Raw genomic sequence first — 15606 nt, 5'->3', positions numbered from 1 at the left:
ATGGCGAGCGCATTGTGACGCTGTCCCTTCTACTCCTACTCAGAGCCATAGATACAGTATTTTCTAAATGGTTATACTCCTACTGTTCTCTAAACAATGGTTTCATAGTTTACAATTGTATAAACTCCCAAATCATGCTCAAAATTCAATTTAATTGATGTCACTGTTGAGTGTTTTTTAATCAGTTTGATAAACATGTTCATCCCATTGTGACATAGCCAACCATGACTTATGGAATACTTTGACGTATTAATGGTCCCTATAAAACCCTGTAATTCTAAGAAAGAATTGTCAGATGGTTTTGAACTCAGTCAAAATCACTGCAGTATGTAGAGCGATAATGAGTAGGTCTATGTTCAGTCGTTTGTTGAAAGCGACCCCGCTGAGATTCCTCCGCGAGAGGTCGCTTCTGTGTGCAGCTGACCTGTTGTTTGCGACCGGTTCGGCAGTCTACTTTCATAATAATAATAATATGCCATTTAGCAGACGCTTTTATCCAAAGCGACTTACAGTCATGCGTGCATACATTTTTTGTGTGTATGGGTGGTCCGGAGGTTCGCACCCACTACCTTGGCGTTACAAGCGCCGTGCTCTACCAGCTGAGCTACAGAGGACCACATATAGCAAATATTACGGTATCGGTGAGGATGCACTGGCCACCGTGGAGAGCGTGGACCGTGTTGTCACGGTTGAGGAGGGTAAGTTTACATATTTGACAATGTCTAAATAGTAATAGTCCCAAATGCCACCCAATACCCTATTTCTTATTTTGACCAGGACCCATAGTTCTATGGTTAAAAGGCGCTGGTCAAAAGTAGTGCACTAAATAGGGAATAGGGTGTCATTTAGGTAGCAATCATGGTGATGACATTTTTTACAGTGTAGCCCTAGATTAACAACAACAAACAAACTTGCTCCTTTGAAACCAAACCCTTGCTTTAGGTTTAATTGAACATGTTGGTACATTATGCAGATACATAAATACATATGATGTCATACAATATAAAACACAAGTAAATATATGATCAGCCTAACTACATGGACAGATGTCTGGTGTCTTGTAGCTAGTATTTCTTAAACTTAGAGAAAACAATCCTTTATTGTTTTTCATAAAGATAATGAGCCCACCCTGGACCAGGAGGACCCAGTCCTTGTTCAGGTAAGAATGCTGCAGGCCTATCAATAGCTTGGGTGCCAGTCTTTCCGCTCTCTTGCCAATTCCAGCGTGGCAATATGATATTGGCATCACAATCCCATAAGGAGTGGACAGAGAGCTGAAACAGACTGGCACCCAGGCTATAACAATACTGCTTCATTAGCAGGATTGGTTCAATAACAATCTGTCATTCAAACTGTCATTTTACTGACTCATAAATTCATTCTGATTTTCTTCCTTAGTATGTGGTTGAGGAGGTTGGGCACCGGCCCTGTCTGGCTTTAATCCCTTGGTCTGGACCTCTGTGGGTTCCCAGCTCTGTAAGTCCATCCATTCTGATACTCTTTGGTCTTCTCTCTGGTCTTAAAACTGGTTTATGTACTTTAAACATAAACATGACGTTTTCTGAAGAACAATATGGAAATACATTTCTGGAAACATATTCCCTATTTTTTATAACTGCAGCCAACATATTACCTTACCCATGCTGGGAGGATGCTGGTGAGAGAGCTGGCAGTGTTAAACACGCAGGTAACCATGCAGATTATTGGACAAAGCTCATCTGATCTAATAGGCAGGATTACCTTCAGTATCCACTACGGTAGTGAAATACTTTGATGTTCGTTCCCTCATTTTCTCACAGATATTCACAGTGGAGCAGCCCATTTTCATCTGTTTCACTCCTGCTAGGAGGATGGTATGGAAGGAACTGTCCTCTCAAAATGAACAGGTAGCCATTCATATGCAGGTACCTCAGATGTTTCCTTAACCTTTCAACACAGACCTGTGTAGTGTCTCAGAATCTATCATGCAGTGGCCTCCTCTTGCGATCCTCCCTATTCCAGTCTGTCAGTCCTATAGGCTACCTGTCTATCATTCAAACTGACTCTTAATTTAATCCTGTCTTGTTCCTTAGTATGTGGATGAGGAGGTTGGGCACCGGTCCTGTCTGGCTTTAATCCCTTGGTCTGGACCCTTGTGTGTTCCTATCTTTGTGAGTCTATCCATTCTGATACTCTCTGGTCTTTAGAGGATATTAAAGATTAACATCAAGTCACTAGTTTTCTATAAAACCACATAATGAAAAAACATATTCCCTTGTCTTCATAGCCTGTCTTCTCCAAGGCCAAACCAGTCTACTACCTAACTCGTGCTGGGAGAATGCTGGTAACAGAGCTTGCAGTGTTAAACACACAGGTAACCAAACACATTATTAACCAAAGCTCATCTGATCTTATAGGGAGAATTTACTTGACCCTGTTCCCTTTTTTTTCACAGACTTCCAAATTGGTTATTGAGGAGCCTACCATTCACCTCACTGAAGCTGGGAGGCTAGTGCTTGACGAACTGTCAGCACCTTCAGATAGCCATTCACAGGTAGTCAATCACATTATTAGACAGTCATAGCTGATTAGTAATAGTACACATTACCATGTCCTCTATCTCCACAATTGTGTGTCTTATTAATCACAGAGCAATCTCTATAATTAGGGGATGTCTTTGTTTTTCAGCCAAATAGGGAAGACTCTGGTTTTCCCTATGAGAAGTTGCAGCTGGTTGGGAACTGGGGTTCGTTTCATTTCCATTACTGGAATATCCATTATGGACGAGTGCAGGTACTTCAGACATATTCTTAACATTTATGAACACACCTGTGTATTTGAACTCCCAATTGTCTCTGGGTTTTCTTTTTGTATGTCTGTCCCTAATTGAAACCTAGGGGAAACTTGTCGTACGAACATCATGTGGGCTCTATATCACTGCCAGGGATTATACTCAGAACTGAAATCACCTGCCAAATGTTATAGACATCTACAGCTAACATATAGAGAGAGGTCTGGAGACTGAAGGAGTTTTTTTCTTTATAGCAAAATGAAGAGGACATGCATCACCTGTGCATTGTGAGGGGAGTAGAGAAGCAGCTGTGGTGGAGCAGAGTCATCCAGGAAAAAATCCTGGACCCATGGGTGAGAGATTCTCAACTGGTCTTTCGTCTCAAATGCACCTGATTTGTGTCAAATGACGCACATGCTATATGTCTACTTATATTTTCTGGATGAAATGTAATTTTTCTCTGTCTCTTTTAAAGGGTCTCGTCCAGGTGGTCCTCACCAACAAGAAGCTGACTGGTATTAAGGTACAGTCAGGCAATTTTTCACAGAAAAAATGTAAAGTGGCAAATGTCCATTTACCTATTTGAATAAATACATGTTGACAGAAAATGAAATTACACGTTCTAATCTCTTGCCTCATTTTTAGTTCCTTGGTAGAAGGATCCATGGACTCATGTCCTGCCTTGTCAAGAGGAGGTCTGAGTTCACCTATTATGAGGATGCCCAGGTACACCCCGTTGTTTCTCTGTGTTATGATTTATTTCAGTGTTTGGTTGAGGGGTTTTCAATATGGTGGTTTTCAGTGTTGGGCTGACAGTGTCACATGTTGTGTGTTAAACAGCAGGTGGATATCTCCACCACAGTGGAGGGGTACCAGGAGAGGGGGGATGAGATGATGGCATATCAGTTTTCCACCTCTGACATCATCACCACCCCTCATGAGCCGTCCTCTGGCTCCTCTCACCAGTTCCCCCAGAATTCTCCGCCTCCCCCTTTCCCTTCCGATTCCCCTCCCAGTCCCCCCTCCACCTTACCACTCCACCCAGGACCAGGACCAGACCCCTGACAGCACTCCTCAGGTAAAACTCTTTCTACAGTCAATAATTCTTATTTCATTTGTACTTGTGTGTACAGGTGTGTGTCATTGTTTTGGTATCGATAGGTTTGTGTTGTCTGTCAAGGGTCAAGTTGTTAGGTCAAGATGAAAGTATTGTTATGATGTCACTGAATGTTTTGTCTGCTTCAGTTGATGTTGCAGTTTAGTAGAGTTTAAGTTAATGTGATGTCTGTTTTAGGAGTTTGAGGAGGAGTTTGTGGAGGAGCAAAATAATGCTGCAGATGTGCCCCAGTTGCGGTGGGTTCGCTTTCATGTGTTCATCTATAGTAAAAACCTTTGCTTTGAAATAATCTGCCCAATATTGTAGTTATACAGATGTAGGATCTTAATTTGAGACAGTTTGCTACAGCAGGAAAATAATCCTGCAGCAACAGGATACATTTTTCGTTAGGGCAAATCGAGTCTAAAATTTCAAAGTGGAAATTACAAACTTGAAAATTCCAAATACGCTACAAGTTTGCATTTCCTGCCGTGCAGGAAAATTCTCAGCAACAAAAGAGTGATCAAATTAAGATCCTACATTGGTATGGTCTTTCTGAATCCTGCAGTTATAATATAGGCTAACATAAAATTATTTCTTAATTTCATGGCACTGATGTTTTAGCTTCTTAGGTTGAACATTTGTTATTGAACATTTCTATTTACAGGCGTTACTTTGAAAACCAAGGGACAACCAACTTCTCTCTGAGGCTGGCCGGTATCAGACGTGCTATGGAGGTGAGAAAATGTGAATTTAGCACTTTTTGTATTTCACTTCATGAACATTTCTGGACTATTTGTAAATGCACTGTCTTGTTCTCACAGGCTCTGACATCCTCAGACAGTACCTCCCTCAATTACCTCACCCACGCTGGGAGGATGGTGTTGAGTGGACTATCCGAGCTCAACCAGCAGGTAACCAATTACATAATTGTGCAACGTTCATCAGACCAGATATATAGTTTCCACTGGGCACAGATGTCATTTCAACGTCTCGTTTTGATTTACATTTGGTTGAGTTGTCAACTAATGTGAATTCAATGTGAAATCCCCCCCAAAATTAACGTAATTGGATTTAGGTTAAAAGACGAAATTCCCTTACGTTGATGACTTCTTTCAAATCCAATCAGTTTCCCACTTTGATTCAACATCATCACATTGACATTTTTTATTGATACAACATTGATTCAACCAGTTCTTGCACAGTGGGTTACCTTTAGGCAACAGTGATTCATAGGGTTTAGTTGAAAAGTTTCAACGTCATACTAGCCAAACATTCGGAGGCCCTTTGAATTACAGACCTGAATCTTTGAGTTTATGATCTAAGTTTTAAGGAATTTTATGATTGTTTTGTTTTGAGGATGTGAGGCAGTTTCAGCAGGCCTACGACCTACTGGTGAACTTCATTAATGAGCCAGCAAACAGGGAGCGACTAGAGCAGGAGATGGCTCTCGTAGGAGTAGGTCTACATGCAAGCTTGAGCGTTAGCTGCAGGCACCGTCTTCTCATCTAACATCTACTCAATGAGACTTTCTAAAGTGCTTGTCAATGAAGATTATGTAATTATCCTATTTGTTTGACTTCAGATCGACCGCATCAACTTTGCAGATGTTCTACTCGTTCTACTAAGCCTTCTAGAAGGAAAGACATCTCTTCCTATATCTGTAAGTGGCCCTAAGAATGGAACATCCTGTTGTTTATCTATGCTATACACACTGTTGTCATATCAGATCTGTAGACACTCACTCATGTCCCCTGTTCCTTCTCCAGAAGCCTGGTAGCTTCCTTTATCTGCTCCTGCAAGTCATAATGAGGATTGACCCTCCTGGAGGAGCCTGGACAGAGGCTGCTGAGAACTTCTACCTCCTCGTTAAGGTACATTTCTCTCTCTCTCTCTCTCTCTCTCTCTCTCTCTCTCTCAATAATAGTTGATGATGTGTCTGTTGTCAACAGGGCCAGATGAAGGCATGGCTAGAATCCATCTTCAACCTCAATGAGTCAATCTATGAAAGCCCAGAGAGGCTCTCGGGGGAGGTGATGGGGAATCTAGAAATACAGGTTGAGTTCCTGCTGTCCAGCCTGGATTAAGGTTCCCAAACTGAGCTGAGGGCCCCATCACAAAATAAAGTGTTTTGCATTTAAACATTATCTGTATAAAGTGTTTTGCATTTAAACATTATCTGTCAATCGTAAACAAATGTTACATCATGTGTAGGGGAGAGTGGGGTAAGTTGAGCCATTTTTTACATTCAGCATTACTCTGTCAAGGGAAATATATTATTCTTTCAAAAATATACAGTATCTGTCACGACTTCCTCCGAGGCTGCCCCTCTCCTTGTTCGGGCAGGCTTCGGCGTTTGTCGTCACCGGCCTTCTATCCACTGCCGCTCCTCATCTCATCATTCCATTTGTTTTGTCTTGTTTATTACACACACCTGGTTCATATCACCTCATTAGTACCTGTATAAGTGTTCCCTCTGCCCCCTTGTCTTTGTGTGTGATTGTTTATTGTGGAGGAGAGAGAAGCTCGGTGGAGCTCCATGTATTTTGTATCGCTGGGAATATTCCCTGTGTGCCTTGTATTTTCCAGTGCCCCTGTTTTGCGCACTGGAGTGTTTTTACTAGGGTGTAACGATCCATCTACTACATCGATGTATCGATTTATATTCCTATGATCCAACTACATCGATCTGTGCTCGGCGAGTTGGCCTTTTGGACAACATATATCGATCTAACATCGTTTTAAAATGTAATAAATCGATTGTATCGATACTAGGAAATAACCCATTGGATTTAAGCACGTCAGACTTTATATGGAGGTTTTTTCTTAGCACTTTTAATGATAAAGGCTTTAAACATTACTCGATTCAGTCTGCCTATCCGTGACGTCATCGCGCCAGCAGCAGCGCAAAGGCGCCAAGACAACAAAGCATAGCATGGCGGATGACAGAGGAGAAGCCGACGAGCAAGAAATTATCAAGCCACCATTGCGGTCCTTACAAGAAACAGGAATCTAGGAAACTTCACCTGCACTGTCCAGTATCCAGGTATTTATTTCAGTCACACTGGTTGAATTTTTGGCTAAAAGGTTACTGAATCGATTTCAAGTCACTGAATCGTTTCGGATCGTATCGTTCTAAATGAACCAATATCGTCCTTGAATCGTATCGACAACCACGAATCGTGATACAAATCGAATCGTTGTTAAAACGAATCGTTACACCCCTAATAACCATACTAGCAGATTTGTAGTAGCTGTTCAGAGGTTCATACAGCCTCAGGATCCTGGTCACACAACGTTCAAGGATTAGCCAACGGACCGAGATATGCAGGAGGACCTCCATGTACTCCGCTTCATGGAGCTCACAAAACTCTGTTTTAGACATTAAATCCATATCATATATTTTCTACAGCTCAGTATTTCAGTATTACACTTAATAGTATCAAACATGCATACCTGTCAGGTATCCTTTCCGATTTGTGCTACCCTTGAACCAGTAACCGATGTCCACTACCATATCCTCCAAATCAAAACCGGACACCTGCAATGCATAAATCAATCATAACACATTCAGTCAATGCACGTAATTAGGATACAAATAAAAAGTTACATGTAAAGATAAATCAGGCCTTAACTCACTTTAAAAAATCCCACTCCTGCAGCTTTGGCGGTGTTATGTGCCACATGACAAGGACAACCATGAATATAGGTGTTGGGATGCTTCTGGAGCACCCTAGAGGCAATGGAATTACGTGGTCCAATGTTCACAGCTGCATTGTCAACTGAGAGACCAATGCAGTTCTCCCAAGGGATGCCATGCTCCTCTATGGTGGAGTTAATTTTGGTGAAGATCTCACTTGCTGTCCCACATCTGTTCCCACTTGTTGTGCACATATTTAAAAACTGGTGGACAACTTTTCTGCCCATGAAGACCCGGACAGTAAGCGGGTTCATCTTTTCCACTCCTATAATGACAAGTTAGAATCATACAGATGTTCATGTTATTAGATGTTTAAAAATACACAAAGCACATGTTTTGCAGAGGAGAAAAATCTCAAATAGTTTGTGAAATACCAGTGTCATTCGACCAATCCGTAACAAGGGTATACGGGGCTTTTTTCATCTCCTTCACAAGCTCCTGTGTGAAATATGGTGCGAGTGCTTCATTGGTAATGCAGGATGACTTAGTCCTGGCACACCTGTACTCCTGCGCTGTCTTCGAATCTCCGAAACATTCATTTAGGAGAGGCCCCAGGTGGTCCGCAAAGGCTAGGGGGACGTTGTGAACTATTAACCCAGCTGTCATTTTGACCTCAGCCCTTCTTGTCTGTAAGAAATTAAAAATTATTAATCCTCCCAAAAGACCATAGTTTATTTAAAATAGACACCTGCGATAATAGGGCACAGGTAAAAAACACATTCAGCAACTAAGATCTCAAATTAAGAAAACTGGACTGTACTACACTGAAATACAAACCACAAATTAGTCAAAACTATCAACCATGTCTTTACCGTGATCAACTAGAACACAAAACTCTTGACTGAACCTTGACAGAATCATTACACATATCATACCTTAACCTCCTGTGCAGACATACCCCCAACAGATGGAACGGCCATTGCATATTGGGATATTGTGGCTGTGGACTGGAGAGCTCGTTGCTTATCTTGGTGGCCTTTGCTTTTTATATGGCACACTACATCTTGCTTGCATGTTGCTGCTCCAGCCAGAGCACGACTCTTCTGGCCCTGCTGTTGGATTGGGGCCTCTTCTGTCTGTCCCTCTGTGTCTCCTTCCATCTGCCCTGTTGGTTGTTCTATTTGTCCTGTCTGTTGCTCCTCTGCATGTGCGTCAATCTGTCCTGTCTGTTGCTCCTCTGCTTGTTTGTCAGTCTGTCCTGCCTCCTGCTCTCTCTGTCCTTTGTGTTGCTCCTCTGTCTGTTGTCCTGTCGTTTCTATCAATCGTTCTGGCTGTTCTGTCAGTGTGTTTGTCTGTCTTTTCTCACTTGGCTGGTTCTTTAAATAAAATAAAAGGTTTCGCTTTTGTCCTGGCAAAGGTCTCCTACGGGACATCTTTGAAACCTTAAACAATTCAAATGGTCATGTTGGTTTAAGAACTCTACTCTCAGTTACAAAAACATACCTACTTCTATTGCACACATTTCCTGTATTTATGTTAAATTCTTTGGAATACATCTTACCTGTTCGAAATCTGCTGAGTTTACATTCCCCACACTAAATCATGTTCACACGCACAAACAAATAATTTATTTCAAGATTTAAAGTTTAAGAGAGTGAGTACTCAATTGGACGACATTTCATTGTTACATACCTAGTCTCAGCTCAGCTTCTTATCAGACTTCTTGAGGTAGTGACCGTTTCTTCTCCTGTTGTCATTCGCGGCAATGGTATCTCTTCTTCTGTCGCTAACTTCGGGGTGCAGCGCATATGGTTCAGTGGCGCTCATCAGCGCCATCTACCATCGGGGAGTTTGAAAAAAGGAACGAACGAGTCTCGGACGATTTTTTTTGCGTGAGAAATTGGATGTGTGGCGTGAGTGCGTGTGAAAACAGGCAAAAACGTGTGTCACACGGCGAAAGCGTGAGAGTTGGCAGCTCTGACAGTGTCTGCTGTCAGCAGCAATCAGTTTAGCTGTTACACTGGTGGGCCCCGGTGGCAAACATTTATAAAAACCAAAAGCTTACCTTGACTGGAGAGTTCCAGTGTTGGATAGCCATAGCCAGCTAGCTAACATAGCATCCCTCTCTGTTTGAGCCGGGTGTTTGAGTAAGCTAAGCTTGCTAGCTGCATTCGAAGCTAGCTAAGTAAGTGAAAGTGAAAGTGAAATAAAATATACTTCGAAATATAGCTAGCTCGCTCTCTCTCTCGCTCTCTTTCTTGCTTCTCCTTCAATTTAAAATAAATAAATTTGTTCAAAACGGTTCAACTATCGTCTTTCTCTCTCTTTGAGTCAACTACTCACCACATTTTATGAACTGCAGTGCTAGCTAGCTGTAGCTTATGCTTTCAGTACTAGATTAATTATCTGATCCTTTGATTGGGTAGACAACATGTAATTTCATGCTGCAAGAGCTCTGATAGGTTGGTGGACGTCCTCTGGAAGTTGTCATAATTACTGTGTAAGTCTATGGAAGGGGGTGAGAACCATGAACCTCTTAGGGTTTGTATTCAAGTCAAAGTACCCAGAGGAGGACGGAAGCTAGCTGTCCTCCGGCTACACCATGGTGCTGCCCTACAGAGTGCTGCTGAGAATACTGTAGAACTTAATTGAAAACAGTGTATTTTAATCAATTATTTGGTGACATTAATATATTTAGTATAGTTTTATCTAAAAAGGATAACTTGTTTAATGTTTCACTATTTATCTTTTCTGAAATTCACTGAGTAGGATGGTCCTCCCCGTCCTCCTCTGAGGAGCCTCCACTGGTAGATACATGATGGGGATGTATCTACAGAGGGGGACAATGACTAAACTCTGTCTGGCCATCTCTCAGTTATTTGGAGCATGTAGAGCCATCTGTAATAGTGGAAATGTACTATTGAAACGGAGGATCATGCCTATGTATTTAAGATTGAAATATATGTTGTCCGACACTACACTTTTTAACAATTTTCAGTATAGTACCTGAACACGCATGAACTAGATTAATATTGAGGTCTTCGATTAATCAAAACGTATCTTTCTTTGTCTCTTGCTCTTCCTCAGTCTGATGTTTGAAGACCTGGATCCCTTGAGACACAGTTAATTTGGAATACTTCATCACTGGGGACCTTAGCAACTACTACAACTGGTTCAATGTGACAATGGGACAGTCTGAGTCAGACCAGCAAGGAGACTGTGACTCTGAACTGGCAATACACACTGAGACCTGTGTAGGAGAACACAGTGTATATTGGTTCAGACATGGCTCAGGAGAATCCCATCCAGGATAGCCAATACTATATTATATACAATGATACAAAAAAGGGAAATATAAAAGGTTTAATTCTTTCAGGTGGTGACATTCATGTGGCGACTGAAGCAGATATGAGGATCCTTGTCCTCCTCTCCATCATAAGAACTGGAGCCCTCCTCTGCTGTCTGACCATCCTCTTCATCATCTACCTCATCAGGAAATAGATCAATTCAATGATTCAGTTTCTCAATCCTTCAGCTGTTACAAGCACAAATGTGGTTTACTGTCTGTTCAAATGTTTCAGTGCTTGTCAGCTTAGTTGACAATGTCAAGGTAAAATGCCCACATGTTGATGATGCAGATTTGCTTGTAATACTTTTTTTTATATTTCTGTTTAGACTTTCATTAAATAAATGAATCTTTATTAAAAATCAATTTTGTATTCAATACTGACAAAACTACGCTTTAAATACAGTATTATATATTAACATACTCTGATGGTAAGTATTTCGCGGTTATTGCTTTATGGGAGCATACACAACTTATCTCCGAAACATCTCCACCCTGCCCTCTCCCACTTCCATGCTATGATTTGTTTATTGAGAAGCTCAGTGCAGCGTAATTTTCTGTGTCCATGTTCAGATTCTAAAATAAAGAAAGAGAGATACGTACCCCAGCGACATATATGAAGCATGAGATTGTATTGAGAATGTGAAGCAGCATAACGGCAAGAAAAAAAAGAATGCCAAATTACTCACTTGGACTGTGGGTGTCCATGGTCACCCCTAATTAAAAAACAAAAAATATATATTTTTAGTGTATTATTGTTTGGCATTCATACATTATATAATATTAATTGATGACATTAATATATGGCATTCATATATCATATATTTTGTATAAAGTATAACAAAATAAATCTTAATCACACTACTTACTTTTTTGCAGAGCTCTCCTCCACAAGAGAATGTGTGTTGTTATCAATATGTTAATGATAACAACCAGAACAAACGTTATGTAGTTCAGCAATCTGGCTTGATTCTCTTGAGAAGGAGAAAAATACATACATACTTTTAAAAGGAGGGAATTTTTAATTTTGCTGACCAGAAACCCCCGACATATAATTTATGATAACTGTACCTACATTTAAAATCAAATCAAATCACATTTTATTTGCCACATGCGACAATGCAAATAGTCCGGGTAGCCATGATTAGCTGTTCAGGAGTCTTATGGCTTGGGGGTAGAAGCTGTTAAGGAGCCTTTTGGACCTGGACTTGGCGCTCCGGTACCGCTTGCCATGCGGTGGCAGAGAGAACAGTCTATGACTAGGGTGGCTGGAGTCTATGACCATTTTTAGGGCCTTCCTATGGTGCCCTGTGTGAGGAGGACACATTTCAGAATTTGTAACAATAATTACAAATATTAATAATCAACTCTTTCAAGGTCTAACCCTCAATGTCCAGCCTGGTTCCGTTCACTTGAGTTGATGATTCATTGACTAAAGAGAACCACACAACATTTTGACATTCATTAAGAAAATCTGGAAACATAGTTTGCTACTAAACGTTCTGTTTCTTCACTTAACTTGACTCATGAGATACTCACCTTCTCCAAAATATTATTCATTTACCAGAATATTCCACAAAGATACGATTCAACATCAGTATGGGCAACATTCCATAGGGTCAAATTAAAACTCAAATCATCCTTTGCAGCTCAAAAAATGAGACGTATTTGCAAAATCTCCCTGGAATTGCACTTTTTCATAGTAGGTTGTTACATGGGTACAAGTCCATGTCCTGGTGTTTGTTTCAGCCCTATCCAGGGTAACACTGAGTCTACAGTGGAGAAACACTCCAGAGTCACAGATCCCCCTAGGGGCATCAATTCTGTCAGCACAGGCTGAGATACAATGGGATGCATGGTACCATCTAGAACACACAGGACAGAGGACATAGTTGGAGAGGGAAATATTTGCCCATGGTGTAAGCAGGTCAACATTCACAAGGCCGCAGGGCCAGACGGATTACCAGGACGTGTACTCCGAGCATGTGCTGACCAACTGGCAAGTGTCTTCACTGACATTTTCAACATGTCCCTGACTGAGTCTGTAATACCAACATGTTTCAAGCAGACCACCATAGTCCCCGTGCCCAAGGACTCTAAGATAACCTGCCTAAATGACTACCGACCCGTAGCACTGACGTCTGTAGCCATGAAGTGCTTTGAAAGGCTGGTCATGGCTCACATCAACACCATTATCCCAGAAACCCTAGACCAACACCAATTTGCATACCGCCCCAACAGATCCACAGATGATGCAATCTCTATTGCACTCCACACTGCCCTTTCCCACCTGGACAACAGGAACACCTATGTGAGAATACTATTCATTGACTACAGCTCAGCATTCAACACCATAGTGCCCTCAAAGCTCATCACCAAGCTAAGGATCCTGGGACTAAACACCTCCCTCTTCAACTGGATCCTGGACTAACAACACATCTGCCACACTGATCCTCAACACGGGGGCCCCTCAGGGGTGCGTGCTCAGTCCCCTCCTGTACTCCCTGTTCACCCATGACTGCATGGCCAGGCACGACTCCAACACCATCATTAAGTTTGCAGACGACACAACAGTGGTAGGCCTGATCACCGACAACGATGAGACAGCCTATAGGGAGGAGGTCAGAGACCTGGCCGTGTGGTGCCAGGATAACAACCTCTCCCTCAACGTGACCAAGACAAAGGAGATGATTGTGGACTACAGGAAAAAAAAGAGGAATGAGCACGCCCCCATTCTCATATACGGGGCTGTTGTGGAACAGGTTGAGAGCTTCAAGTTCCTTGGTGTCCACATCACCAACGAACTATCATGGTCCAAACACACCAAGACAGTCGTGAAGAGGGCACGACAAAGCCTATTCCCCCTCAGGAGACTGAAAAGGTTTGGCATGGGTCCTCAGATCCTCAAAAACTTCTACAGCTGCACCATCGAGAGCATCCTGACTGGTTGCATCACCACCTGGTATGGCAACTGCTTGGCCTCCGACCGCAAGGCACTACAGAGGGTAGTGCGTACGGCCCAGTACATCACTGGGGCCAAGCTTCCTGCCATCCAGGACCTCTATACCAGGCGGTGTCAGAGGAAGGCCCTCAAAATTGTCAAAGACTCCAGCCACTCTAGTCATAGACTGTTCTATCTGCTACCGCACGGCAAGCGGTACCGGAGTGCCAAGTCTAGGTCCAAAAGACTTCTCAACAGCTTCTACCCCCAAGCCATAAGACTCCTGAACAGCTAATCATGGCTACCCGGACTATTTGCACTGCCCCCCCACCCCATCTTTTTACGCTGCTGCTACTCTGTTAATTATTTATGCATAGTCACTTTAACTCTACCCACATGTACATATTACTTCAACTACCTCAACTAGCCGGTACACATTGACTCTGCACCAGTACCCCCCTGTATATATAGCCTCCCTACTGTTATTTTATTTTACTTCTGCTCTTTTTTTCTCAATACTTTTTTTGTTGTTGTTTTATTTAACTTTTTAAATAAAAATAAATGCACTGTTGGTTAAGGGCTGTAAGTAAGCATTTCACTGTAATGTCTGCACCTGTTGTATTCGGCGGCTGTGGCCAATAAAATTTGATTTGATTTTATTTGAAATCATCCAGAGGTAAAGAGCTCATGTTTGGCTAATTGATGTAATTAATTAATATCCTAATTTGCATAATAGTTACAGTAAAGCCATGATAATAAGTTGAGCCAAGGTACAGGACAATGTCAGTTATCTTACAGTAAATGTCATGAACCCTGCGTCCTGAGTCGGTTCCTGCCTGTGTTGCCGTTTTTCTGCTCTGAATCTCCTGTTTCCTGAAGGTTCTTGAACGCTCCCTGCCTGGTTGCCGGGCGACGTTGCTAGGCGGGAGATCTCCCGATTACCCGCACCTGCATCTCATCAGCTATCGGCACACCTGGTCCTGATCATCACCCTTCATAAGCTCTGACCTGACATCCATTCCCTGCCGGATCGTTAGCCATGAACAGTATGTTTGTCAGCGTATCAGCCTCTGAATTACTAGCGTTAGTTTTGTTGTTTTGCACCTTGTTGGCTTGCTGTGTACTTACCTCCGTTTGTTTCTATCTACAGTCATTCTCCCGGAACCTTCACCCAACCCCTGCTTGGTTGTCGGCGGCTGCCGAGCCATCATTGGATCTGCCACTTCACCTCCACCAATTCATCTCCGCCACCCGCTCTGTTCCCTGGATTATTCTGCATAGTTTTTTGAATCTGTTAATAAATACTCACCTTCGTTCAACTCACCTTGTCCTGGTCTGCTTCTGGGTTCTGGCTTAGAAAACCGTGACAGTAAATAGCTACTGAAACACAGGAGAAATGGACTAGGCAGTCTACAAGTGAGATGCAGAATCACCATACAGATGAATAGTGGTGTCATCTTGCAGTCCGTCCTGAGTGGTTACCCTCCCCTGCCCTGAAACAAATGGATTGGTGCAGTAATGTCATCAGTAGGCTTCTTGCCTGACAGTTACAGAAAAATTAACAATTTTTCTCTGATTGGTGGGAGATACATCAAATCACACCCTTCCTGGTAGGAGTGGTGTGTATTCATGGATGCCAAGGAAAGCCAGGTTTCCCAAAAAAATGTATCTTTCATCTCTCTTTGTTCATAATTTTCCTTCAATTCGCAAGAGGCCGAATGTATCTCACAGGAGAAAGCATCCGAGCGAGTGAAACAGTGCCCCTCTGTCTCTCTACGTGTAGGCCATCTATCTGATGCTGTCTGGTCCAAAC

General features: G+C 42.3%; 1 protein-coding gene across 1 annotated transcript; it reads left to right on the top strand.

Moving 5' to 3' along the window:
* The first annotated feature begins 340 nt into the window (after positions 1-340).
* Positions 341-3835, top strand: LOC121572127. The gene is made up of 14 exons (XM_045222217.1): positions 341-344; positions 555-698; positions 1116-1159; positions 1399-1476; positions 1622-1687; positions 1800-1886; positions 2073-2150; positions 2267-2353; positions 2435-2533; positions 2668-2772; positions 3025-3123; positions 3246-3293; positions 3416-3496; positions 3611-3835. The coding sequence occupies exons 1-14, from the start codon at positions 341-343 to the stop codon at positions 3833-3835; spliced, it is 1245 nt and encodes a 414-aa protein (XP_045078152.1).
* Positions 3836-15606: the final 11771 nt, after the last annotated feature.

The sequence above is a fragment of the Coregonus clupeaformis genome, chromosome 8 (assembly GCF_020615455.1).
Source record: "Coregonus clupeaformis isolate EN_2021a chromosome 8, ASM2061545v1, whole genome shotgun sequence".
Taxonomy (NCBI): Eukaryota; Metazoa; Chordata; class Actinopteri; order Salmoniformes; family Salmonidae; genus Coregonus; species Coregonus clupeaformis.
Note: the sequence above shows the minus strand (reverse complement) of the source record. Positions and strands in the feature narration are given on the sequence as shown.

Bases quoted from the DNA above. Each gene is read 5' to 3' on its own strand.
- LOC121572127 (XM_045222217.1), top strand. The intron at 1,477-1,621 runs GTAAGTCCATCC...TTATAACTGCAG, and splicing joins CTCTGTGGGTTCCCAGCTCT to CCAACATATTACCTTACCCA. The intron at 3,124-3,245 runs GTGAGAGATTCT...TCTCTTTTAAAG, and splicing joins AAAAAATCCTGGACCCATGG to GGTCTCGTCCAGGTGGTCCT.